The sequence below is a fragment of the Talpa europaea genome, assembly GCF_964194135.1.
Source record: "Talpa europaea genome assembly, chromosome: 5".
Taxonomy (NCBI): domain Eukaryota; kingdom Metazoa; phylum Chordata; class Mammalia; order Eulipotyphla; family Talpidae; genus Talpa; species Talpa europaea.
This window is the reverse complement of record NC_140071.1, coordinates 48,626,477-48,653,121: the sequence shown is the minus strand read 5'-3', so window position 1 is coordinate 48,653,121 and position 26,645 is coordinate 48,626,477. Positions and strand designations below refer to the sequence as shown.

At 33.7% G+C, this 26,645-nt stretch overlaps 1 protein-coding gene across 1 annotated transcript in view; it reads left to right on the top strand.

Moving 5' to 3' along the window:
- Positions 1-15,872: 15,872 nt before the first annotated feature.
- The window catches only part of POLK (DNA polymerase kappa), a gene marked incomplete at both ends in the record, with an annotated part of 33,762 nt that continues 22,989 nt past the window's right edge, over positions 15,873-26,645 (top strand). The window contains 3 exons of the mRNA XM_084233816.1: positions 15,873-16,004; positions 17,582-17,701; positions 24,946-25,098. Of these exons, the coding sequence (XP_084089942.1) occupies positions 15,873-16,004; positions 17,582-17,701; positions 24,946-25,098 (405 nt within the window). The remainder of the gene's footprint in view (positions 16,005-17,581; positions 17,702-24,945; positions 25,099-26,645) is intronic.

The window sequence follows — 26,645 nt, the reverse complement described above, 5'->3', positions numbered from 1 at the left end:
CATTATGCTCCTGTTGCCAGGTCTTACTCTGTTACTCTGATCCTTAAGGTGACTTTGAATTCTCTTATTTGTTGATTGTTACAGTCTAACTTTTTGAGGACAAGTGTGTGTGTGGGGGCGGGGGGAGCAGTGCTCATTGCAATACAGCTACTTAAAAATATGTCATATCCCATAGAAATTCTAACATTCAGCAAAAAGTGATTTCAGAAACAAAATTTGAAAGGACATGTAGGTTACCTTTTTGTTAGCCAAGTCAAGCATGTTCCAAGAAATATTTTTTTCTTACTGCTAAATAAAACTGAAAATGTATTCCATTATATTTTATTTACGTTTGGTTTTGTCAGGTAAAAACTTGCATTTCTTGTGAATAAAATTACTTGTGAGTAAAAGCTAGTGGTATTTCATAGGTTTCACTAATAGTAAAAAATCATTTAATATAAAAATTAATCTATAATAGAGTAACAGTATTACTCTCCACTTTCTGAGATGTACTTTTTAAATTTTTTTCCAAGCTTTTGAGCCCTTAATATCTCTTTTCCTGTTACGTTGAGAAATTGCTTTGTTAATATGTTAAAACTCATACTATATACAGTTATTAGTCATTTTAAGTATTGGTAGAAATCCTCAAGATAGTTATATTATAAATGTGTTTTACTTCCTGTTTTTTCTCCCCAGCCATTTCATTGTTTCACTTTTACTATAATTTCGGATCCTCTTCTTCTTAGGCAAGTAAGCTGAAAACTATTGTTATAGAACATATACATTATGGTGATACCGACAGTTTGTAATGTAAATACACAGTTTGACTTCTTCCTCATTAAAGGTATTTATTAAGACCTACTCCGTGATGATCCTGATTGGGGTGCTATAAAAATAAGAGACATAAAAATAAGATATATACCACGTCTTCTGTAGATTTTTTTTTCCTAGCACTTTATTCTCCCAAAACACAGACAATAATTAGATATGTGAAAATATTCTTATTTTTTTAACAGTTACATTATTGTTAGAGAGCAAGTAAAGGTTTAGACTTACCTGTCACATGTAAGCGTTCTGAAAATATTTATTGCTGAATGGGATAAGTTTAGTTGGTTGATGATGATTGAAGGGACGCTATAGGAAGTGCAACTACTAAGGCACAGAAGAAAAATCACCAGTATGGTTATAATTAATCAGGGACTGAAGAGCCAGACTTAAACTTTTTGGAGGAAGAAGTATCCTTTGTTAAGGATCTAGTCAATGTCAGATATTGTTTTAGAGTTATGACATTTAGTATTTACTCTTAATAAAATTCTTTCAAGAAAGACATTATCCTTACTTTACATGAAAAGAAATGAAAGTTCAAAGACGTTAAATTACTCTTCCAAAGTCATAGCTAGTAAGTAGTCTAGCCCAGACTTGGGACTTCAGAAGCCTATAGTATGTACTTTTAATGCATAAAAATTTTATGTTAGATTAAAACAAAAACAATTATTATTCTACAGTGATTAAACATTTGTTGAGAATCTGTTAGAGGCAGATTACATTCTAGATATGTTGCAGTTTTTCTTTAGTTTGACAATTTTCCTACAAGAAAATTCATCTGCATACATTTTTATGTAGCAAAGCCATATTCACTTTGTTTAAAATTTTTTTCTATGACTGATAACTAAAGGAGTATGTGTGCTTACAAGTCTATGTTCTAATTAGCTATAAATAATTTAGGTGATCCTTGGATCTTGTTGCAATTATCCTTTTGTCTAATGTTGATAAAGTAGTTACCCATTGAGGGGCCTCCCTGGTGGCACAGGGGGTTAAGACATAGCACTATGAAGCTGTCCGCAGCCACTGCAGCATGAATTTGATCCCGGCCAGGGAAGTGACTCACATGGTGCAGCAGACCTCTCCTGACTCGCCCGCTGCTCTCCTCAGCAGTGTATCTCAGTAAATCTGCCTGTTCTGCTCCTCGCTCTGTCTCTGGTGAATCCTTTCACCCACCACGTCTCTGGCCTGCACGCCAGCTCTTGTATGCGTAAATAAATAAATCTTAAAAAAAAAAAAAAGGAGTTATGCATTGATTTAGTGTATATCAGGAAAAATAGTTACTGGCATCTGTCATTTAAAAAATATTTTTCAGTAATTTTTGAGTAATACGAAGGTGAGATTAAAGAAACAAACAACAAATTTATTAAACATTTAATAAAAATCAAACTTAGAATCATATTTCTAAATGAAATGAGTAGTATACTTTGAAAATAACTTTTTGCATGATCCTGGAGCTATCCATCCTATAAATAAAGGTTCCAGATTTCATGTGCATATTTAATAGATTGAGCTTACTACTTCTGATTCTTTATCTTATTCTCACATTGTCAAAATGCAAAAACATTAAAAACTTTGTTACAGAAAAGACAATCATTTTAAAGCATAACTACAAAATTTCATTTTTATACTCAAACATCAGTTAGAATTACAAGTCCAATAAAGTTTTCATTTCTACATTATTTATTTCCTCCCTATCCTCTTTGTGTACACATTTGTCTTAAGCATTTTGTTCAAGTACAGAGTGGATTAAGTAACTTTTAGTGCTCAAACACCATACAGGATGAAAGAACAGTCATTACGTGTGTTAGCAAAATGGGATGTTCCAAGTTCTTGTTGCAAAATACTCTGATGAAGGCCTTCCTGTTGAATGACTAACTGGGTGAGCATGCCATATTTGCTTTTTGGTCTTAAAAGTGCATTGTTCACACACTGATTCTAGAATTTGAGGAAATGTATATATTTGAATCATCTAAAAACTCATAGCCTGAGATCTTACTTATAAGATCTTACTTGTAAGATCAGTTTCACCATGATTACGATCTAGAATGCTACTTGTCTCCTTGCATTCATCTTCTGGTTTGTCTGATCATTGTGAAACTCTTCTGTCAATTTTCTCTCCTTTGCCAGTGTAGGCAGAAAATGAAAAATTCAGAACTCTCAACTGTTAAATGAAAACTCCTCAAACAAACTCCCTACAAAAAGGTATCTCCATACTTTTCTTATGCTTTATTTCAAGAATCTATTACTGTGAGTAACACAATAAGAAAACTGAAGGATAACATTTACTCCACTACTCTGCATCTTTCTAGGTGATTCCATAATTTCATTTTCTTATTTTTACCATTACTGTTAAACAATAATTATTTAGTAATACCTAAGTAATTCTTAAGGTGATGAAATAGCAAAATACTCAAGGCAAAGCAAAAACAGCATCGAAGACACTCTAGTGTATCCTCAATTTATGAAGCGGTGACCATAACATGTCTTTATTTTATAAAGGGGTCTTACATATCCATATAGAATTGCAGGTAGATGAATATTATTCTCTTAAAAAGTTAATTTGTTTTCTTTGGAAAATTTCTAGGAAAAAATATATCAGTGCTTACAAGTTGCTTAAAGAAGAAACTCAAAAATTAAAATTGCATTTAATAGATCCTTGTAGTTTACCAAGGTTTAATATAACTACGTTCTTTAATTTCATTTCATAACCAAACTGAAACTAGTTTGTATTTCTTTCTCTTCTCCAAGATGAAAGTAGCCCTTGTAATTCATTCCAAAATAATACCTAGATCAAATAGGTGCTCATTTTAAGATCAAAGCACATCTAATACACCACTGCTCATTTATATTTGCTCAATCCAATGAAATTTCTTCATTAAATAAAAACATGTATGAAGTACAAAAACATGCATAAAAATTATGTATAAAGTATATGTATAATATTTTCCCATTGGGACGTCTGAATAGGCCATTTTCATTAGTTAGAAATAAAGTATCAGCAGATTGTTTAGTTTTTTACATAAGAAAAGCATCACTATAGTGTAGATACCACTGTAGCTGCAAGCATTTCACTGCAGAACCATACTTTATAAATCACAGTCTGAGACAATTGTCAAAAACCAAAGTGAAGTTAAGGGGATCAGTAACCAATATGTAGTATTATTTTTAACCCTTAGAAAGTAAAGAAATAATGGTAACCTCCAGACAGATCTCCTCCAAAAATGCCTTTGCCTCTTTCTAGGTTTATTACTAGTTTGTTTTTTGTTGTTTTTTTTTAATGGGCCGAGAACCCCGACTTTTTTGTTACTGAGATTAGTCTAGCACTAGAGTGATATTGCAGATAGAGATTAAACAGGCACATAATTCAAAACAAAGATTTGGTAGGTCACATTTTCAAAACAGCATTGGGAATTTTTGAAGCCTCAGAACGCCTTCCTTCTCTTCCTCATTGTGGGTGTTTTGGAAAAATAGAAGTTTAAATATATGTACCATGAGGGCAGGAGGGGATGAGGAAGGCATTTTAGAGACAGAGAAAACCTTCGGATCTTTAAACGGGAAGATGAAGAGGAAGCAAGAATAGGGAAGAAGGGTTCAGGGAGAATGCAAGAACATGATCTAACTCTGTCCCTTGAAGGAAGGTATATACCTAGGCACATCATGGCCAGACAGTTGAAAACCAAATATGTGAAAACCAATATGTGAGCTTTCAAATATGAAAGCTGTCAGAAGAAAAGACACATCATATACGTGGAACAATATACGAAAGATGGTTTTGAAAGATGATGATTTTAACAGAAATGACAAAGCTAGAAAACTGGAGTAATATAAATATAGAAAGAAAATTGCCAATTCTCTATCTGTTGAAATTATTTCTTAAGAATAGAAGTAAAACTGTTGGCATCTTAGCCAGTGGTTGTATTTTAAGTGTACTGAATAAGAACGTGAACTCTGGGGACAATTGAATTTTGGCTGATACACCATCTGTGATCATGTGTAAATTACATAAATTTCTGAGGCTCTATTTCTGTATATATTTTGCTAGTATATGTTTTATTGAGAATATCTAAATGAGTGAGTAATCATGAGGAATAAATTAGGGAATGCTTCTTAAGCACTTGGTACCTGCTTGGCATATAGTAACTTGTTAGAAAATAATAATTTCATATTATAAAAGGAAATGAAAACATCAAAAGTTATCATTTATTCATACATATTTTTAGTAAACCTTTATGGAATTTCTATTTTCATTTGTTTCATTTTTCACTTTAGAGAGGGTGGCGGTATCTTAAAAAAGACACTACTGACACTTGTAAAAAGAGAAATCACTTGCAACTTTGGTTTGTACAAAGCAAAATTGAGGAAGCTGTCATTTTTCAGATAAAAATCTTTTTATGAATAATGTTTTCCCTTTCTGTCTTGTAGGCAGAAGTATAGGGCCTTTTTCTGATAATTGATTTTTATTTTTTAGGTAAGACAATGCTTGGTAAAAATGAACTTAATTTTTAGATGCCCTGATTATTGAAGAAATTGTACCATTTAATCACTAGCAAGATCTGCAGTTAATTCCCAAATATATTTTTCTTAGTATATACAATAGTTCCCACATTTCAGGATATGCAAAACCATTTACATTTCCTTAAATAAGTTTATGGTTTTTAGAAAATTCTGAATGTATGTTGTGTTTTCATATTTTTTTAGTTTCCTTATTGTTTCACCTTCATTTGAAATTGATTTTCAAAATCATGATGTCTTTTAAAAATAAATTTAGATCCTAAATTATACTTCCCATTACAGTATATTGCCATTGATAATACTATGATTTTTACTTCCATTATCAATCTACAAAACAACCGTTTTCCTTCTTTTTTATTTAAGATTTAACTTATTTTCTGTTCCTCCTTCCTTATTTTTGTAGTGTAGTGATTAAGTGTGAGGGTTTTGAAGCCAGCTGAAATACAGTTCCAGTCTGTCATTTATCAACTATATGACCTTATGTGAGATACCTGCTAAATCTGTGCCTTTGTTTCCTTACATCTTATGAAGATTAAATCGAAAAATGCATATAAAACACTCTAAGAACCCAATGTTAACGTTTATAATTATTGCATTTATAAAACTTAACTGAAATGTTACCATTAATTTTATTGCTTTCCGTATATGGTAATCTATCCATTATTCATTCATTCAACATATATTTACTAAATATTAGGTTCAGTGGCCTAGTGCAGTACTGTTTACCCTCTTGAAATTTGTATTTTAGTTGTGCTAAATACTATAAAAATATTGCCTAATTTTTCTTGCACAGATTCTAGAAGAAAAGTTATTTGACATGAAAGTTGTTCAGCTGATCTGTTTATTAGTATGTTTTATATGTTTTAAATTTTCGTTTTTATTCAAATGAAAACAATAATCTTTAGCATACACATGTTTATAGCAGTGCTACTCAAAATGGTCTGTGGACCAGTGCTGGTCCATAATGAGATAATTACAGAATTTAAGAGTAAGCTATAGATTTATTCCCTTATAGTTTCTTTAGATAAGGATCTAGCAGGGCTTAACTGGATACCCCTGCCTCTTGAGGTTGTATTTAAGCTGTTGTCTAGGGCTGCACTCTTACCTGAAGACACACCTGGAGGAAGATCCACTTCCAAGCTTACTCACATGGGCCTCTTCTCAAGGCTGCCTCATGTAGCTGGCTATCCCAGAGTGAGTAATCCAAGTGAGAGTGAAAGCAATCAGGATGGAAGTCACATTCTTCCATAACCCATTTTTTGTCTGACATCCATCTCTTCTGCTTCTGCTATGTTATAAAGTGAGTCAATTATACATTATGCTATTTATTTCTTACACTTTTTTCTTGATTGTCCTAGCATTTGTAAAGTCTTATTAAAGGTAATTATTTTAGTAGGAATTCCATATTTCATTTGTAGATCAGATTTTGTTTCTTAGTGTACTTTTAGTGTACTTTTTCAGATTTTGTTTCTTAGTGTTCTTTTCTTGGTACTATAGAAATGAATGTTCATATGTTGTAAGCTACTGTCAACATTTGACCAACTTTCATAATGCTATATACTATGTACAAAGCTAATAAAAGGGTTTTTACTGGTTGGGCAAGTAGTTTTTGGCAAAAATATTAGCAGTAGCTTTTGCAAATATGCTAATGTCATTATGGTTTAAGGTTCTGAAATCTGATGATTTTCAATTCTTTAATAAATATGAATATCTTAACCTTTCAGAATTTATAGTCACATAGCAAGAAGCCAGATTTTATGACAGAAAACTAGGTTGCTATTATTCTTAGCTCTAGCCTTAGACTAAAGGAGGTAACAAGCTATATATATATACATAGATATGTATGTATATGGTTCTAACTTCTGCTGAATGAATGGATGTTTTCAAAGTCTACTTATTGTGTAACAGGGTAATTTAATCATTCTAGTTCACTATTTTGTAACATTTTAAAAACCAATGATCCCTTTCACAAACCTTTCTTTAATGTTATTTTAAGCTTGAAACTAAAGTCACTAAAAGCAAATCGTTATTAGCCCTCCTCCTGGGGAGAGAGGAGAGATCATCTCATCAAGTGAGAACAATTTTTTTTCTAAAATAATATAAATTCCCAATGCTGTTGTTTATTGGGATCTTCTACATCACATGCTTAAATGTACTTTAATAGTATTGTTAAGGTTAGATTGCAAATGAATTATTAACCTTTTAAAGCCAAAGTCGTTTTTAACAGAGTACTATCTTTAAAAACTCAAGTTTTTATTGAGTTTTTTATTTATTCAGGCAGAGAGAAGGTGTGTGTGTTTTAAATCATTTTGACTTAGTCAAAGGTCACCACTTATTTATGTCCCCCCATGTTTTGCAAATCTTAAAATATTATTTTCTGGATGGTTAGCTTTTTGTTTCTGGTTAATAGGCATACATAAGATCAGGAAGAACATAGTAATAAAGATTTTCAGCTTATGGAAAACACCTTTAAAAGTTCATCAATAGTGGCCTCCCTGGTGGCACAGGGGTTAAGTGTCTGTGATATCAAACAATGGGCAGCCATTGCAGCATGAGTTCAATCCCCTGCCAGGGAGCTGACTCACAGGCACAGCAGACCTCTCCTGTCCTGCCTTCTGTTCCTCTCAGCAGTGTATCTCAGTAGATCTGCCTGTTCTGCTCCCTACTCTGTCTCTGGTGAATCCTCTAATCCCCGCATCTCTGTCCTACACCCCAGTTCTTTTATGCATAAATAAATTAAATCTTCAAAGAAAATAAAAAGAAGTTCATCAAAAGTAAATAATCTGAAAACACTTAGTGGACTCTCTGCAAGGCTACAGTTTCGGTATGTATCAGTGTTTGCACAAGTATTTCTAAGCAATTAGGAGGATCAAAGAATTGACAGTTACTACTAACTTTCCCTTTTGCTTAGGCTACCAGTTTATCATTTTACAATGTGATCGATCAATATAGATGATGAAATTATAGACTGGATGGAATTGGTAGAACAAAGACATAAGGAAAAGTTTTGAAGTTTTACTTTAGATTTCGTTTGAAGATTTCTGTTGCTAAAGTGTTTAAACTCTTCCTATATACTATTAGAGCTATGAGAAACCTATAGAAATTAGCATCAGTGGATCAAGAAATAATATCAAGGTTAGAACTCAGAATAAACTAGAGGAATTTGGCAGACAAATAATGAAAGGATCATTTTTCCAGGATAGGAAAATAAATTACAACTCTTTATGATAAATCAAATATTTTCCTTCCAATAAAGCAGGATATAGTATAGTGATAAATAGTATAATAGCTCAATTTTTGGATAGTTGTGTAACCCTACCTTATTATCCTGGCTTTTTATGTAATTTTATATCAAAACAATCAAATTCTAGACTGGGAATTTTTTTTTTTTTTTTTAATAGAGGCATGTTTTATTTATTTATTTGTTTGTTTGTTTGTTTTGTTTATACATGCACCGGGTACAGTCAGAAGCGCGGGAGGGTGAGAGAATTCACCAGAGCCAGAGCGGGGAGCAGAGCAGGCAGAAGGACCGAAGTACACTGCTGAGGGGAGCAGCGGGCGGCAGGAGAGGTCTGCGCGCCATGTGGGACCCTCCTCCGGTGGCCGAGGAGCAGCCGGGGATCAAACCGGCGCCGCAGAGGCTGCGGGCAGCTTCGCAACCCAGCGCCCAACCGCTGCGCCACCGGGGAGGCCCTAGACTGGGAATTTAATGTTTGTAGTACCAAAAAAGGCAATACAGGAGAATCTTTTTTCTTTTCTGAAAACATAGGTATTCCACTATTCTATGATTTGTACACTTAACTAAATACCTCAATGAAATAAAATTTGTCTGTTGGGTGTTACTTATATATAAATAGATATTTTTGCTGACTTGCTCTAGTATCTAAAGAAGAACCTCTGAGCCTGCCTCTTCATATTAATAAGTCAACAGTCCCAGAAACATTCAATTTCTGTAAGATTCAGTTTTTCAGTATTCTTAAATGTCCTTACTGTGTTTATGTCTGAGTGTAAACAAATGTTTTGTTCTTGATGAAACTAGGCAACTTTTTACAAAATATACACCTGGTCAGCAAAATAAGAACTTGTAAACTAAGCTTGGGAATTGACACTTTAATGTATTTTATATCTGGATATTTTTCATTCTATACTAAGGAATCAGATAGTTCCAAATTATTGTTCTGTAAGAATGAGTTTTATATATCAGGATTGGGTAAAATAGATTTTTTTTTTGACTGCCTCTTGCCCCTTCTTCACTGGAACAAGTAAAATGAAAACTTAGAAAGGAATAAGGCAATCAAAGAGAATATATATTCTCTCTTAAAGAGTAAACCTTAGGTTCAATGATGAAAACCTGAATATTCTTTTCACATACAATCCCTTGGTTGAGAGTCTGTGGTATTACATTATTTCTGTTACTTCTCTTGGTAATACATAACAATTTAAAAATATTTCAAACAATTCAATCTAAAATTAATTTTGAAATTTTTGTATATCTTATTTTGCAAAGATATTAAAAGCTAATGCTAAAAATGTGAAGTTACAGCTATGCTTTCCTATCATATAAAATTGTGGGCATGGGTTTGAGTATATGTGTTTTCATATGTGTGTGTACAGTAATTAGGGAGGAATCTGGGAAAATAATAGAATAACCCCCCTCTTATCTACAGTCTTGCTCTCCACAGTTTCAGTTACCCATGATCAACAGTGGTCCAGAATGTATAAAATAAGATGTTCTGAGAGAGAAGAAGAGCAATCACATTCACATAACTTTTTTTACTGTATATTACTACAAATTTTCTACTATTATTGTTAATCTCTTAATGTGCTTAATTTCTAAATTAAACTTTATCATAATATGTACATATTAGTAAAAATTATATTATGTATAAGGTTCTATACTATTTATGGTTTTAGGATTCCACTTGGGGTCTTGGAATTGATTTCCTTTGGATAGGGGGACTACTGTGATCTGTTAAAATCTTAGGGTTTTGTGTTTTATATTTTTGAGTTTAAAAGTATTTTTACAATAAATAAAATTGCAAAAGGAAAATTTTTTTCAGGCAGTAGTTGAAAATTATGACTTTAAATTTAGAGTGATAGTCTTTAATTTTTTATTCTTTATTAAATCAGATAGTAAAAGTAACATTTAATTGTGTAGTGTGCTGGGCACCTAATCTGTTCGACCATATTAAAAATTTTAATATTTGGGAAACTGAAGAAAGATAATTGTTCTTGAGACTTAAAGGTTTTGTGAGGAGATGATTAGGTTTACTTTTAGTATATAATTATAGAAACAGGAAGCAAACTCCCTCTAGGAACTACTTGTCTAGTTTTTTCCTCCTTCTCGTCGTCTTCTCTATTCTCCCTGTTTGTTTCCTCTTTCTATCTCTTATTACTCTTAATGTTTTGCATATCTTCTTATAGGTTAATTCCAGGTTACTTTGGTTAATATGCTAAATACTTATGATATTGTATACATAGTTTTGTGGTGTTTTTTTTTTTTTTATAGGTAGGAGGAACCCAACTTCACTAAAACTTCTTCCTTAGAATTTCTTCTGAAAAATTCTATTTTTCATTCTTACAACCATGAAAAACAGAGGTTGGCCTTATATTTTTCAAGTGGTAACCTGAATAGTCAGTGGTAAAATCAGACTGGGAAGAATTTGAATATTTTCAGAGAAAATGTGTTTTTAAACCAATATGCTAAACCACAAGAACCCAGAGTTCTTTCCTTTAAGTTATGCAGTAATGTTTGTGCTTCTGAGTTGAAGTGAAACAGACAATTCTGTAATATGAAGTTATAAAAATATATGTCAGTTTTCTTTTCCAAGAAAACTTGTTTATAAGGTCATGGTTATATCCATTCATAGGCTTTATGACTTTGTATATGATAATGTATAATAATCATAGATCAAATACTTCTTTGGTAGCAAACAAAATTCACATAATGATCCCTGAACTTGGGCTTTTTCTTGAGGATGCTTACAGTGTGCCCTGTACCCTTTTATTCTCTTACCTTAAGGAGAGAAAAGTAAGACTGATGATTTGGCTTAAACAATAATAATTACTATTATTGATTGAGAATTTATCATGTGCCAGACACATCTAGGTACTTACATTATATGTTGCTCTCACAAAACCATTTGAAGCAGTATTACATCTCACTTCCCAGAAAAAATGGAAAGTCATCATACTTTGTGATAGTATGTGATCATCTCTGCTAGGAATTCACCCTTTTCTATTTATGGATTTCTAGATAGAGAAGTTCAGTAAGAACTAATGGGAAGAACAGATTACCAGACAAGAAATCTTAGAAATTTGAAATATTAACCAATAAAAACAAAAGCAGTCACCATAGTTACATAGACAATAGAACTGAAAGGAACTCATAGGGGCCTATGTGTACTAAAACTTAGTATGTTGTTAATTACAGCAATATTTTTTCTTAGCCTTAGATATAATTGGAAAGTATTTGATCAAAAAAATTAAATTTAAAAAAGCAACTAAATTACCCCAGAGAATAAATATAACGCAGAATCTTTTGAATATTAATGGCACTTAGTAAAAATTATAATATGGTAAATTAGAAATATTTTATATTCTAATGTAAGTACCAACAGTTTTAATTAAACCAACTTAACCAATAAATGTCTTGGGGAAAGTAAGGTTACAAAGTCAGAGATGGTTTAGTTCATATCCTTGTCTTTATAGATTTAATGTTGAAATAAGATAAAAATCTCAAGTATCTTTACATTATTTTCAGAAAATTTTTTTTATTCTAATGTTTTAATAATATTATGTGACCATGCTATATGAATAAAAGAATGAGAAAACAATGTAAGCTGAGTTTGTTTAGTCACTCAGCAAATGTTTACAGAGCACCTACTCTGTGGCAAGCACTGTTTGAGGCATTCAGGATATATCAGTGGGTAAAATATGTTCTCTGTCTTCACAGAGCTTACATTTTCATAGAGGAAAAAGACAATAAGCATAATAAGTGATATGTTGGGAAAAGATAAGGGGTATAAAAACAATGGGACATTGGAAAAAGGGGTAGGAGGGGTAATCAATCAGACTGCAGTTTGAAATAGGGAGTTCAGGGTAGGCTTCTTAGGGGAAGTGACCTTTAAAGAAAGACTTCAAAGGGAGAAGGGAGTTTAGTCAAGAGGATAGCTGGCTGAAGAACCCTCAGGAGAAAGGAACAGCCAGTGCGAAAAGCCTCAAGATTAGAGTGTGCCTACCAGTGACCAGTGTGACTGGAGGGAAGTAAGTAGGGGATAGAGTATTAGACAGGTATGAGAGTGGACACATAATAGATCCTGGAAAGGGCTTTGGGACTTATTCTTGAATAAATGGTGTAGGGGCAGGAATGGACACAGAGCAGGTTTTCTGATCCAGCAGACTAGGTAAAGGAGGAGTCAGAGTCCTCAGTGGCTTTTGCAGGTCTTTCATTTAGATTTACCAGGCATATGGCAGGCAGGGGTGCTGGGGGGCCAGGAGGCTGGCAGTCCTCCCAGCCCCTAGCAAATCCTCACTCTATCTGGGCTCTCTGGCATTCTCTCTGCTTCTCTTCTTCTTCTCTTGGCTTCCGTTCGTTCTTGGCTTCTGCTGGTGTCCCCATGACGCTGCCCTTATAAAGTCAGTCTCTCAGCCCAGGTGTACCCACTCCAGGTGCCCGCCATCAGGCATGCATTCAGAACCACAGGGTTCCCTCATCTATCCTAATGGTGGGAGGGCATAAAAGCCTGATACATTTTCCTTACCCTACAAATGGTTACCATTGTATAGTATGCAGCAGAGTAGTGATATAACCTAATCGTGATTTAAAAGAATCAGTTGGACTCCTGTGTTAATAATTTATCAAAGGAAGGTAAGGGCAGAAATAGAAACTTGACGAGTGTATTAGAGTAATCCAGGCAAGATTAATGGAGGGTCAGACTAGAATGAAATCAGTAAAGATAGGGAGAAGAGGTTGAATTAAGGGTATCGTTTGAAAGCAGAGCTCAGTGGATTTCCTGAGAGTTTGGATGTGGGCTATTACAAGATTATTTGCATGAGTAATTGAAAGGGATTAGAATTGCCATCAACTGAGATGAGGAAAGTTACAAGTGGAGCTGGTTTGTGGGTGGAGGCAGATGAGATCAATTTTGGATGTGTTTAATTTGGGATGTCAGGCATTTGGAATGGAACTGTAAACTTGGAAGTTACTGGTGTGTTCATAGTAAACATAATCCCATGAAAGATGCCTATAAATTGCCTGGTAATTGGACATCAAAAAATAACTGGAAATTAACTTCATCTGTCTTTTATCTTTGCTTCCCAGTGTTGCTGATAGCACAGTTCTAGCCCACTTAAAGAACCAAACCATTTCTCAGAGTTTTGGGGCTAAGACTATACCATATGTGAAGTAGTAGGCATTAAATAAATGTTTATTTATTTATTTTTTGCTTCTATACATTTCATCATTTAAAGGAAAAGGCAACTTAAATAAATGTAGGACGTCTGCCTTTAGCCTCTGCACTCTTCAGTAGTTGATACATGGAAATTCACCTGGGGTACTAGACCACGACAATTGAATTACTAAAGCTTAAGTCACAATCTAGGGTACTAATAGGTTTAATGTGATAACTGAAGAGAAATTCAAATGAGAAAAACTATATTCCCTTGGGCACTGAGAAACAACATCCCCATTGGCTCCTGTACTTTCGGGCACATTGGAATTATCAGGACATCTCTAAAAAATACTATCTGGCTGCTTCTCTCTGACCTGATTTATTTGGTATGAGATACAATCTGGGTGGGTTTCAAGAATTTAAAACATCTCTCCAGATGGGCCTAATGTGCAGTGAAGTTTTAGAACTACTGTGATGTATGCTTTAGTTTTTCTAATGGAGTTAGCCCTAATAATCACAGTATTCAAACAAATTCTCTTCCACAATTTTTTTAGGTGTTTGCTATTGTCAAAATGGAAGCAGGGCCTCCCCTGGTGGCGCAGCGGTTGAGCGCTGGGCTGCGAAGCTGCCTGCAGCCTCTGCAGCGCCAGTTCGATCCCCCGCCACTGGCGAGGGTCCCACATGGCATGCAGACCTCTCCTGCCGCACCCGCTGCTCCCCTCAGCAGTGTATTTCGTCAGTCTGCCTGTTCTGTTCTCCGCTCTTGCTCTGGTGAATTGTCACCCTCCCATGCTTCTGACTGTACCCAGTGCTTGTATAAATAAATAAATCTTTTAAAAAAAAAAAACCACACAAAAAAAATCAAATACAAAATGGAAGCAGCTCTAACACAAGGTACTCTTGAGGGCTAATGAAATAAGTCAGGGAGAGAAAGACAAATACTGTGTGATCTGACATGTGGAATCTTAGAGGAAAAAAAAAAAACAAACCCAAAACCGAACTCAGAGACAATGGGCAAAGATGGTTAACAGACTTCTACTTATAAAATAATAAAATTATGGGGATATAAAGTACAGGATGGTGATTATTCATAATACTGTATATTTTTAAGAAAATAGCTCTTAAAAGTTCTCATCATATTAGAAAAGATGTAACTATGTGGTTAACTAGGGAAAGACAGAAAACTTCCGAAGGCAGAGTAAATGAGCCCTTTCTCATGCAAATAAAAAATTACTGTCATTGCAGACTCATGGCAAGTGTTCACCTGGTCATTTCATACAGTGCACTTGAGCCCCAAATTAGAGGGAAGTGTGAATCGGTGGTATCTGCATTAAAATGGGAGTAAGAACACTTAGTTTCCAAATTCCAGCTCTGCTACTAGCAGTTATGATGGGTATTTCATTGCACCTTCCTGGAATTCCAATTTCTCCCTAACATGAAAAGAACCAAATTTATTTTGCATGACTTAGAAATATTTTAAAAAATTAATGTATGTGAAGGTAAATTATAAAGAACTATTTAAAGATACTAAGAATTATTTGAAAAGATTTTCCTAATGATATAACACTATAAAATGTAATGATTATCTGGAAATGATTAGATTTCTGTATTTTTATTTTACTGCCTTAAGAATGGGGTCCTTCATTGAATAGTTAATAATGCTACTGAATTTGTTTAATAGAGGAAAAATTATTTATTTATATCTATAGAGTATTAATATAGGGAAAATATGAACTTTGGACTTAGAACCTGGGTTTCCTAGATGTCATGTATTTGCAAATTTGTGTGTAGACATATTCTAAGTCTTCAGTTTCCTTTCTCTTTATATTAGAAATAATATCTTCAAAAAAAAAAAAAAAGAAATAATATCTTCCAGGGCTGCTGTCTGTGTTCAAAAGTATAGTGGCTAGGGCAAAGCTTGCAGGGAATATTCACCTCTTTCCCTCTTAAGAGTACAGTAATCTTGGGATACTAATTTTAAAATCTGAGTACTAATATTTCTCAATAGCTGAAAATTCTTAGCTATCATTTTTATTTGTTTTGCCTATTTCTATATCATTTTTAAGTATCCATCTCCCCACATGAATGCTTTTGGAAAGTAGTCTTTATTTTGTATGATTTTTCAGATAATAAGGAAACACCAGTTTAACTTAAGTTTACACCATGGATGGTGCAAAGAAGAATGACAATTACAAAGATGACCTTCTGCTTAGGGTGGGACTTAATGATAATAAAGCTGGAATGGAAGGATTAGATAAAGAAAGAATTAACAAAATTATAATGGAAGCCACAAAGGTATGTTTCCTGTTTCTTTCCTTTTCATTAGTATAGTAATTTAAAATTTTTCTGTTTAAAAGATACATTTTAAATATCTTTATTATAAATGTTAATATTTCAATTTGTAATATTGTTAAACTACAAGCAAAAAAAGAGGAACTTATCTCACACCACACACAAAAATTAAAGAGTCAAAGCAATAAAACTTTTGGAAGATAGGAGAAAATCTTTCAGACCTATGGTTAGCAAAACAATTTTTGAATTGTCACCAACAGTCAATAAAAGAAAAAGGTGATAAATCAGAACTCATCGAATTCAAAATCCTTGTTCTTCAAAAGATAGCATTAAATAGGGCCTCCCCGGTGGCGCAGCAGTTGAGAGCTTGGCTGTGAAGCTGCCTGCAGCCTCTGCAGTGCCGGTTCGATCCCTGGCTGCTCCCCGGCCACTGGAGGAGGGTCCCACGTGGCGTGCAGACCTCTCCTGCCGCCCGCTGCTCCCCTCAGCAGTGTACTTCGGTCCTTCTGCCTGCTCTGCTCCCTGCTCTGGCTCTGGTGAGTTCTCTCGCCCTCCCGCGCTTCTGACTGTACCCAGTGCTTGTATAAATAAATAAATAAATCTTTAAAAAAAAAGATAGCATTAAATAAAAGCAACATTCTGAGCAAAATGTTAGCAAAACACTCAACTGAAAAAGGATATCCCCAATATATCAAGAATTCTTATAACTCATTTATAAGACAAATAACCCCAATCAAAAAACTGGACAAAAGATAAAAGTAGATATTTCACTAAGACATAAGAATGGCTTGTGAGCCCATAAAAAGGTATTCAACATCATTTATCATTGGGGAATTGCATACTAATACCATCATGAAATGCCACTCACATGATTATAGGCGAGAATGGCTGTAATGAATAAGAGTGACAATAACGAACAACCACAAGGATATGGAAAGATTAGAACCTTTATACATTTGCTGGTGGAATGATAAAATGGTTCAACCACTTTGGAAAACTGTCTGGTAGTTCCTGAAAAGATTTTACATGGAGTTACCATATGATACAGAGATTCTACTCCAAGATACATAAGCAAGGAAAATGAAAACATGTCCACATAAAAACATGTACATGAATGTTAATTATAGCATTTTTTCATAATAACCAAAAATAAAAATAATCTATATGTCTATCAACTGGATGGATAGGTATTATTTTCAATGATGGGATGATGAGTACTTTAATGGTTTACATTAATTTTTCGAAGTTACATTTAAGTCAAAGTGAAGAAGATAACTAATAACCCAGATGTCTAAGGCTTTGGATATGTGCAGTGAGTCCTACCTACCTTGTCTCATAGAGTTTGTACTATGCTGAGTTCTGGCTCACACTATAGGCCAGTAATTTAGATAAATATAAATTTATTTTATAGATAAAAAACTGAGATTAAGTAATTTTAGGGCCACTGATATCAAAAGTAATGAAAGTAAGTTTTGAATTCTCATTCTGATTCCAAGGTCTGTGCTCTTGGCCTTCGGGTTACACTACCGTAATCACGCTTTCCTTTATATACTTTTCTTATGTTTTGTTTTCCTACATAGGGCTCCAGATTTTATGGAAATGAACTCAAGAAAGATAAGCAAGTCAACCAACGAATTGAAAATATGATGCAACAAAAAGCTCAAATTACCAGCCAACAACTAAGAAAAGCACAATTTCAGGTATCCGTTTAGTGCTAAATGAAGGGGAAGTTGGTAGAATAGTAATTGAGAGTAAACAATGCATCGTGGGCAAATCATACCTGAAAACACAGAGAAATGCAAACGTTTGATGTATTATAAAGCATAAAAAATAACAAATGTACATTCTTTACTTTGTTAAACACTGATCTACTTTTTTAATAAAGACCCTGCACGTAGACCTTCCATTAGGTTAAAGAACTTGCGCAGTTTCATGTAAGTATTTCACTGAGCTATGATTTAATACAAAATTTATATTCTAAGTATTATATACATACTTTACTCTTTGAAAAGACCTCAGGATAAATGTGGCATGTTTTCAGCAATACTGATTGTACAAGAAAATTTGGGGGAATATGTTAACTGATTAAAACAAAAGTAAAATGCCAACGTGCATGAATTTTTTAGATAAAATGCAGTACTTCTAAAAATGTGGGGACTTTGACTTCTCTGGTATATTTGGGAGTTAAATACTCAAGAGTTTTCTCTGGTATTAGAAATTATTTCAAGGGAGAAGTTTGAGAAGAGCCAAGCTACAAAGCATCACATGGTAGATTGAGAACTCAAAGCATCAAGGTTCTGCTAGTAAAACTAAAGTTTACTTTCAACTTTGAAAACTAACTTTAGTTTTACCTTTTGTCAACATCTGATTCAATTTAGTAAAGCACTTTATGCTATAACATAACTGTAAATTATAGTGGTAAGCTAATATGCTATAAAATTCTTGTGATAGATTCAGAGATCATAGATTTAATGTTTTCTTTACTAATCTATAATGTGTTGTTATTTTCATATATACTTTCCCAAAACACAAGCTAGTTTTAATTTCTTTGTTGTCTGCAGACATGACAAAATATGATTTCTCTGTAAAATCACTATTGTAATGCTTTATAGTATTCCACTGTATGGCAGTACTGTAACATATTTACGTTATCCACCTTGGCTTCCATATTTTGTTTTAAATACAACCTTATAATGATCATTTTTACTCACCTATAGGGGAGAAAAGCATTTTTTCCTTCTACCCTTTTAGGGTCTTGGCCGAGATAACCCCTATTAAAAAGAACAGATTAGCAGGACAAAAGCATATTTAATTTTGTGTATATGGGACCGCCCCCCACACACACTTAACACTCCCCAATAGTCAGGCAATTGGAGGTTTTATGCCATCGAAGTTAGAGAGAAGAGGGTAGGACTCTGGGACTTCAAAGGGATAGAAGAGAATTTACAGGAAGATAGGAAGAACAAATATTTGGTAAACAAATGTTTGCCATACAAGGCAGAGACAAAGGGACATAGAATTTTAACCAAACAGGCTAACAAGTTCCTTGCTAAATCTCTCTCTGTCTACCACATAGTCTTTGATATAGCTTATATTCTTTGTAATTATCTCTGGTGATATCTCTTTTCCTGATATTGGGCTTCTGTCTAAATTATTTTGGATAGTTGAGAGGAAAAAGTTTTTCTTGACTGATGAGTCTTAATTGCCTTCAGTTTAAAATAATCCATAAGCGAAAGCATACATTTGGGGAAAGCTTGTTCTGAACCCCTGTCATACTTCTTTATACTCTTGTTCTGTTATTTTCACTAAAATTGTATGTACCATTTTACATTTTTTACATAAGAGTGCTGTTTCCTCACATATTTGTTTAAAACCAATTGATAAAATTTTATCTATTTTATCAATCTAAGGTTTTGCTGATAACAGCATCCCAAATACTTCATAGTTGTTTTAATTTGACTTCTTTTGATTATGACAGAGAAAGAACATTCTTTCATATATTAGTTGGCCATTAATATTTTTATCTTATGGGTACTTCCTCTTTATTATCTTAGAATATAGACTAAGTATTTGACACAAGAGCCCCAAAACATAATGGTTCAAACTGAGATCTTTTTTTCACATAATAGCTTAATATTTCCAGTGGGTCAGGTATTTATGATCACCATAGTAATTTAAAGATCAATGGTCTACAAGGATGATGATGTTCCATCATCCCCTAGTGTCATCCTTGCCTGACTTGACAAAACTGGATTACCTCCTATACATAGTTCAGCCCTTGGTGGGGAAGAAAAAATGAGGGAAAAACCAAAGCCAAATAATTTGCCATTAAACAGGTGAAAAAAAAGTTGTGTGTATATTGTACACACATTCTTCACATTCTTTTGGCAAGAATTTAAAGTTTCATGGCAACACCTATTTGCAAGAGAAGCTATAAAATACTCTGGTTCTCTGCTCAGCTAAAAATCTATTACTATGGAAAAATGAGAGAATGGAATTGGTGTTCAACTAGCCATCCAAAACCGTATCCTCTGCCCACATTTCTAGATGAGTTTGTATCTTTTTCTCTTGATTTATAGATCTTAGCATATATGTATTTTTTTCTCTGCACTGTTTTAAATATTTTTCCAGTATTCTGTTTGTCTCTTAATTTTTCAGACTTTTTTCTCTATACAACTTTAAATATATATGTGATTAAATTTTTTTTTTCTTGGCTTTGGTATTTATAGTTATTCTTCACAAACAAGCTTTTATCTTCTTAATATTTTAATGTATTTGTTATATTCAGAGCTTCAGTCCATTTGGAATTTGTTTTGATGTGTAGATATAAAGTTTGTTCCATAAATTATGAGTATTATATTTTACCTAAATAGTATTAATTTTCTAAATGAAGATTAACTTACCCCAACACCATTTATTGAATAACGAGTCCTTTCTCCAATAAATTGAAATGAGACACTCCCATATACCAAATTCTCATTGTATTTGAGTTTCTGGACTCTTCTAATCAACTGAATCTTTTCCTGCATCAGTACCATGTATTTTTAATGATTTTTAAAATAATTTTTTAAAAGATTTATTTATTTATGCATACAAGAGCTGGGGTTCAGGCCAGAGATGCAGGGGGTGAGAGGATTCACCAGAGACAGAATGGGGAATAAAACAGGCAGACTGACTGAAACACACTGCTGAGGGGAACAGTGGGCGAGACAGGAGAGGTCTGCTGCGCCATGTGGGTTTCTCCCTGCCCGGCCAGGGATTGAACTCATGCTGCAGAGGCTGAGGATTGCTTCATAGTGCGGTGCTTAACCCCTTGTGCCACCAGGGAGGCCCTTTAATGATATTTTTAAAGATAATATTATAACTTTATATATTCTCTCACTGCTCTTAAATTTTTTTTAATGCATTGTTACCTTGAAATAAATTTTAAATATCATTTCATCAAGTTAAAAAGAATTTCCATCTGTTCATAATCACATTGCTTTTACATTGGTGTTAATTTTTAGGAAATTTGCTTTCTGGATCTCTTTAATAAAGCTTTAAAGATCAAGTACACATGAGTAATCTAGTCCTTTGCTGTTTATACTCTTTGTAAAGCTCATATTCTTAAGTATACTAATAATCTGAAGGAATAGAAAATACCTTACATTGTGTAGCAGGACTTCAGACTTTGTGCAGTTTCTGTTGGCTATTACATGGGAGGCTCTCTGGCATCCTTTGCAAGGGGAATGGCAGGAAATGTGTTTTTGTTGATTGTTAGATTATTTCATTTGTTGAGCTTCCTTTAAAAGAAGTTGCGTAAATGGGAGGGGCTTGAGGAAGTTCTTAGGAGTCAAGAAGCTCTGAGAGAACAGAGAGGTTTTCATGGGAAATGTGTTTTTATTTTTAGAGTTCTAAGATTGCCGAATAATAGATTTTATTATGAGTGATAAGATAGGCCTTGTCAAGCAGAGGTAACTGTTCCTATAAGCTTTATGAAGAATCTTTCTGTTTCCTAACACATCCCATCCTCTTCTTAAAGACAGTTATTTTTGTACAAGCTCAAACATGTTATAATCTGGTTTCATAAATTGAATAGACAAACATCCATGTTATATTAAATAGTAACTACACAGCAAATCAGTGCATTTTAATCATTTTAATGATTTTATGAACTCAAATATACTCAACATTTTTTAGGGTAATACTAAAATCAAGAAAATGAAAAACAGTATTTCTGAAAGGCTGCTAAGTCCATTCAAAAGGGGTTTTTATTAAGTAAATAAATAATTTGAATATAAAATATACCACTGGAGTTTGGTTTGAGCTTATTTCAGTGTTAAAAACTGAAAAAAAAAAAAAAATTGGGACCTCCCTGGTGGTGCAGAGGTTAAAGACACAGCACTATTAAGCAGCCACTACAGCACGAAGTTTGATTCCTGACCAGCCAGGGAGCTAACCCACATGGCACAGCAGATCTCTCCTGTAGAACTCGCCTCTCCCCTGAGCAGTGTATTTCAGTAGATCTGCCTGTTCTTCTTCCCACTCTGTTTCTGGTGAATCCTCTCACCACCCCCAGCCCCTGCACCTCTGGCCTACACCCCAGTTCTTGTATGCATAAATAAATAAATCTTAAAAAAAACACTTAAATAAAATCTATTTTAGGGGATTATCATAAAACAATAGAAAGAGCACAGGGTTTGGGGTATTCTAACATTTACCAACTGTATGACAGAGCACATGCTTAATCTTCCTCAGCTTTGATTTCCTCCTCTATGAAATAAGAATAATAATTTATCTCAGGATTATTTTGACCTTTAAATGATAAATGAATTAACATAAACATTTAGTATATTATATGGCATTTATAATATACATAGTAACATACCACTCTGCTTTTAGAAGTATAAAGTCATTGACCTCTTATACCATGTCCCAGGATAAGTACATTACTTGAGTATCTCTTTTAGTTCTTTCAGCCTTTTGAGTTTCATTTAGTCTCCCTTTACAAGTAAGGAAAGTAAGGTTGAGAGGGGTTAATCTGCCCACTATCATGTAAGTAATAAGTGTCAGACCTGGAGTCCACACAAAGCCCTCTTCACTACTGTAACAAACGGTGGTTCTGAACAATAGTGAAAGGGATAATGTCCATGTTAGAGACACATCAGAATTTGAAAGTCACTTGGTAGAGAAAGTGAAAGAAAGGAAAACCTGAATGAGGATTTCATTCGAAAAACTTGAAAAAAGCAGTGGTAGTGTGCATTTGGTATCTGTAGAAGGGTTGAGACTAGAGTGACTGATGAGAGATAGTAAAAGAAAGTGGAATGTATGAGTCATTGAGTGGGGAGATTTCCTTTTGGCAACTGTTCGCTTGCTTTAAGCACAGAAAAGACAATAATAGATTGTTGGAGAAACTCTCATGGCAAATATACTAGTTCAAGGAGTATCTTCCCATTTGGTTTGCTTTCTATTTATTATCTTTTTCCTTTCCAGTGAGTCAGGGTTGAAATATTTCAGATGCTGCTCCCTTCTCAATTGACTCATGACTTAGGCATATTTTCTGTATTAATATAGAGTATTTTTTTTTAATTTACCCTTTTGTTTGATAGTCTCCATGATTTGTTTACATCTTTTTTTATGTCAGGATGCTGTCTCCTAGTTTAATAGTAAGGCAGTGGAAGAAATAGTTATAAATCTGCTTGATAAATTGAACTAATGTTCCAAAATTTCATTTATTCATTTACTGTGGTATCTCATTGCAGGAGATCAGCCTTTTCCATATTTTTTTGACATATACTATTTTCTCTTTTTTAACCAAGAAAAAATTTTGTGTGTTAAGTTTTGTTTCTTTTCTCCTTCAGGAGAAAATTTTCCTCCCTGAGGAAAAAAATTTAAATGCAGATGAGGTCTTTCTCCTGATGGAATTCACAATTTAGTATCTAATGCAATAAGTGACAGTAAAATCAGGAAAACAAATAAAGGAACATCAAATTCTGTGGTACAGATGACAGAGATCCAATTAAGTCACAGAAACATAGCTGAGCTGATCCTTGAAAGCTTTGTGACTAAACTAGGAGGGTCATTCTAAACAGAATAACAGCCTGAAAAGGGCACAAAACACCCTGGATTGTTCAGTGAGTTGCAGCCTAAACCGGAGACAGCTTTCTAGAAAGTTTTTCAGTGGTTACTGGAGACAAATATGATTCAGGATGATTGTTTCCCAAAAAAAAGAGTTGCAGTTTTAACTTGGAACTAGCATCACTATAATGCTAAGAAGGAAGACCATAAGAGAAATTTCTACAGCATGGAAGGAAGGTTGAAATCCAGTGAAGGGGAAATCCTGCTATAGGTATTGCCACATAATGGAAATTGCTTTTGTTCCACAGTTCACCCCACTTGTTTATTTCTGATTGTCTTCCCCTTCTTTTGGATTGTTTTGGATTGTTTTGCAGTTATTTATTGATCCTTTCCATAATCAATTACATTTATTGAGCCTGCCACATATGCCAACCACTCTTCCATGCTTTTTATGTATTTTATCTCATTCAGTAGCTTCTTTCTCTTTTTTCTCATGATTTTTCCCTTAATGGAATTATTGACCTTATATGTTATATATTTCAAAACAGTCACCCTCAGCTTCAGGGGAATCTGTGACAGTGTATATTTAGCTTTTTCAGTAAAGGCCACAAAAAAGGAATTCTTGGAAATGAGTTTGTCTGGTACATAAACTCTTTTCTTACTGCCCTGTTTTGGCTATTTCTACCCCTTTTTATTATTTTTCTTCTTATCAATCCAACTCTTTGTCTCCAAAGAAATTTGAAATTTGTTGAAATTTCATGAAAGAATAAATTACAGCTTAACTTTTCTGTTTTGATTTGTGTAAGTTAACAGCTATCAAATTTTAGCCTTTCAAAAGCAATTCTACACAAGGAGTGTTGTAATTATATTTTGTTACATCTAGCTGTATAATATTCAGCATAAACATCATATGCCAAAAAGTATAATCATTTGTTGTGTATTTCCTTCATTGCTGTTTTAAAACATTAATAGCATGAGTCAGATGGGAGTTGTTTATTTTACCTAACCTGGAACTTTTCGTCATAATAAGTTTGCCAAATTTTAAAACAATAGAATCAATCATTTGATACAAGCACTTGGAATAGTTGAATCGTTCAGAAATATTTATTATGTTACCTGTTATGTGCTTGGTGGTGTTGAGAGATAAAAGATTTGGTAATAAATGACACTTGAGAGCATATGACCTATGTTCATGAAAATAGAAGTAATTACTGGCCTTAATAAACAATAATCAAATAGATGAGTAGATGGTTGGGTGGGTAGATAGGTGAATGGATGGATGGGAGACAGACACATGGAGAGACCTACTAAAAATAATGTTAATTTTATATGAGAGGTGTTTGACTATTACATTGCCTGAAAGTATGTTAACCTTTTGAAAATGAAGGTTGACAAATTTGCAATGGAATTAGAACAGAACCGGGATCTGAACAATACCATCGTGCACATTGACATGGATGCTTTCTACGCAGCTGTAGAAATGAGAGACAATCCAGAGTTGAAGGATAAACCCATTGCGGTGGGATCAAAGAGTATGTTGGTAAGTAAGTAAAGAGCAAAAAGAAAATTTCATAACATACTCAAGTAAGCCTTACTGGTTCATGAAAGGGGGAAGGAAGAGCCTTTATTCTATCAGTTTGTTGAAATTTTTTTTCTGGCTGCCAAATGTGTTCAATTACTGAATCCTTTCAACATCCCTGAGGTGCACATTTTTATCTCTATTTGACAGATAAGGAAATAAATTCACATATTTAAAAGTTTCCCCAGTGTTAAAGTCCAGTGACTATTAAGACTGACATTGTATCTTTGTTTTGCAAATTATATTTTTCCTAAGTTAACTGTTTTAGTTAAAGAGAATTGAGGGGGAAAGAAAAGGAAATGAAAGCTCAGATCTATTGTCAGCTTGCAAGTTTTGTCTTTTTCCTTACCATTTGTTTGGTTTCACTATATTCTGCATATAAATGATACCATCCAATATTTATCTTTTTCCTTCTGACTTATTTCACTTAGCATGATCCCTTCCAGCTCCATCCATATTGTCACAAATGGTATGAGTTCACCATCTTTTTTGATTGTTGAGTAGTATTCTGTTGTGTACATATACCACATCTTTTTGAACCATTCATCTATTTTGGGGCATTTAGGTTGCTTTTCAAAAGTCAGAAGAGATAGCAACCAAATTGAATGGAGAAAATATTTGCACATCATATATCTGATAAGGGACTCATATCAAAGATCTACAAAGAGCTTATACAACTCTACAAAAACAAAGTCACAACCCAATCAAAAAATGGGAAGAAGAACTAAATAGACACTTCTCCAAAGAAGAAATGCAAATGGCCAACAGATACATTAAAAAAATGTTCAACATCACTTTTATCAGGGAAATGAAAATCAAAAACACAATGAGATACCACTTCACATCTATGAGAATTGCCCATGTTAAAAAACAAAACAAAACAAAACAAAACAAAAAAACTAGAAATAACATATGCTGGTGAGGGTATGGAGAGTAAAGAGCCCTGTTATACTGCTGGAGGTGATATAAACTGGTCCAGCCACGATGGGAAGATGTGTGATGTTCCTCAAAACACTAAAAATGCATCTACTATATGACCCAGCAATTCCACTCCCAAGAAACTACTCGAAGGACACAAAAACACTAATTTGAAAGGAAATCTGCACTCCTTTGTTTACTGTAGCACTGTTTACAAAAGCTGCGTACTTCTTAAGGGGTAAGCTCAGGACACACACAATGTTATTTTCCTCACATTCTTCTGGTTAAAGCAAATCACTTGGCATACAGAACTAGAACCCATCTCTTAATAGGAAGAATTGTAAAATAATGTGGCTAGAATTTACAATCTGCCACAAGCTTAAAAGTTAAAAGAAGTCATATTTAAAATTCTGTTTCTATTCTACTAGAGATCTAGTTTTTATATCAATTCCATTAGACTTAATTTATATTTAAAACACTAGACCTTATATTCTAGTGTTAACTACATTTATTGTTCCATATACTGTTCCAGAATATTTACAAATGATTAGCATAGTTTTGAGTAATAGAAAAATTTTAAATGATGTTTG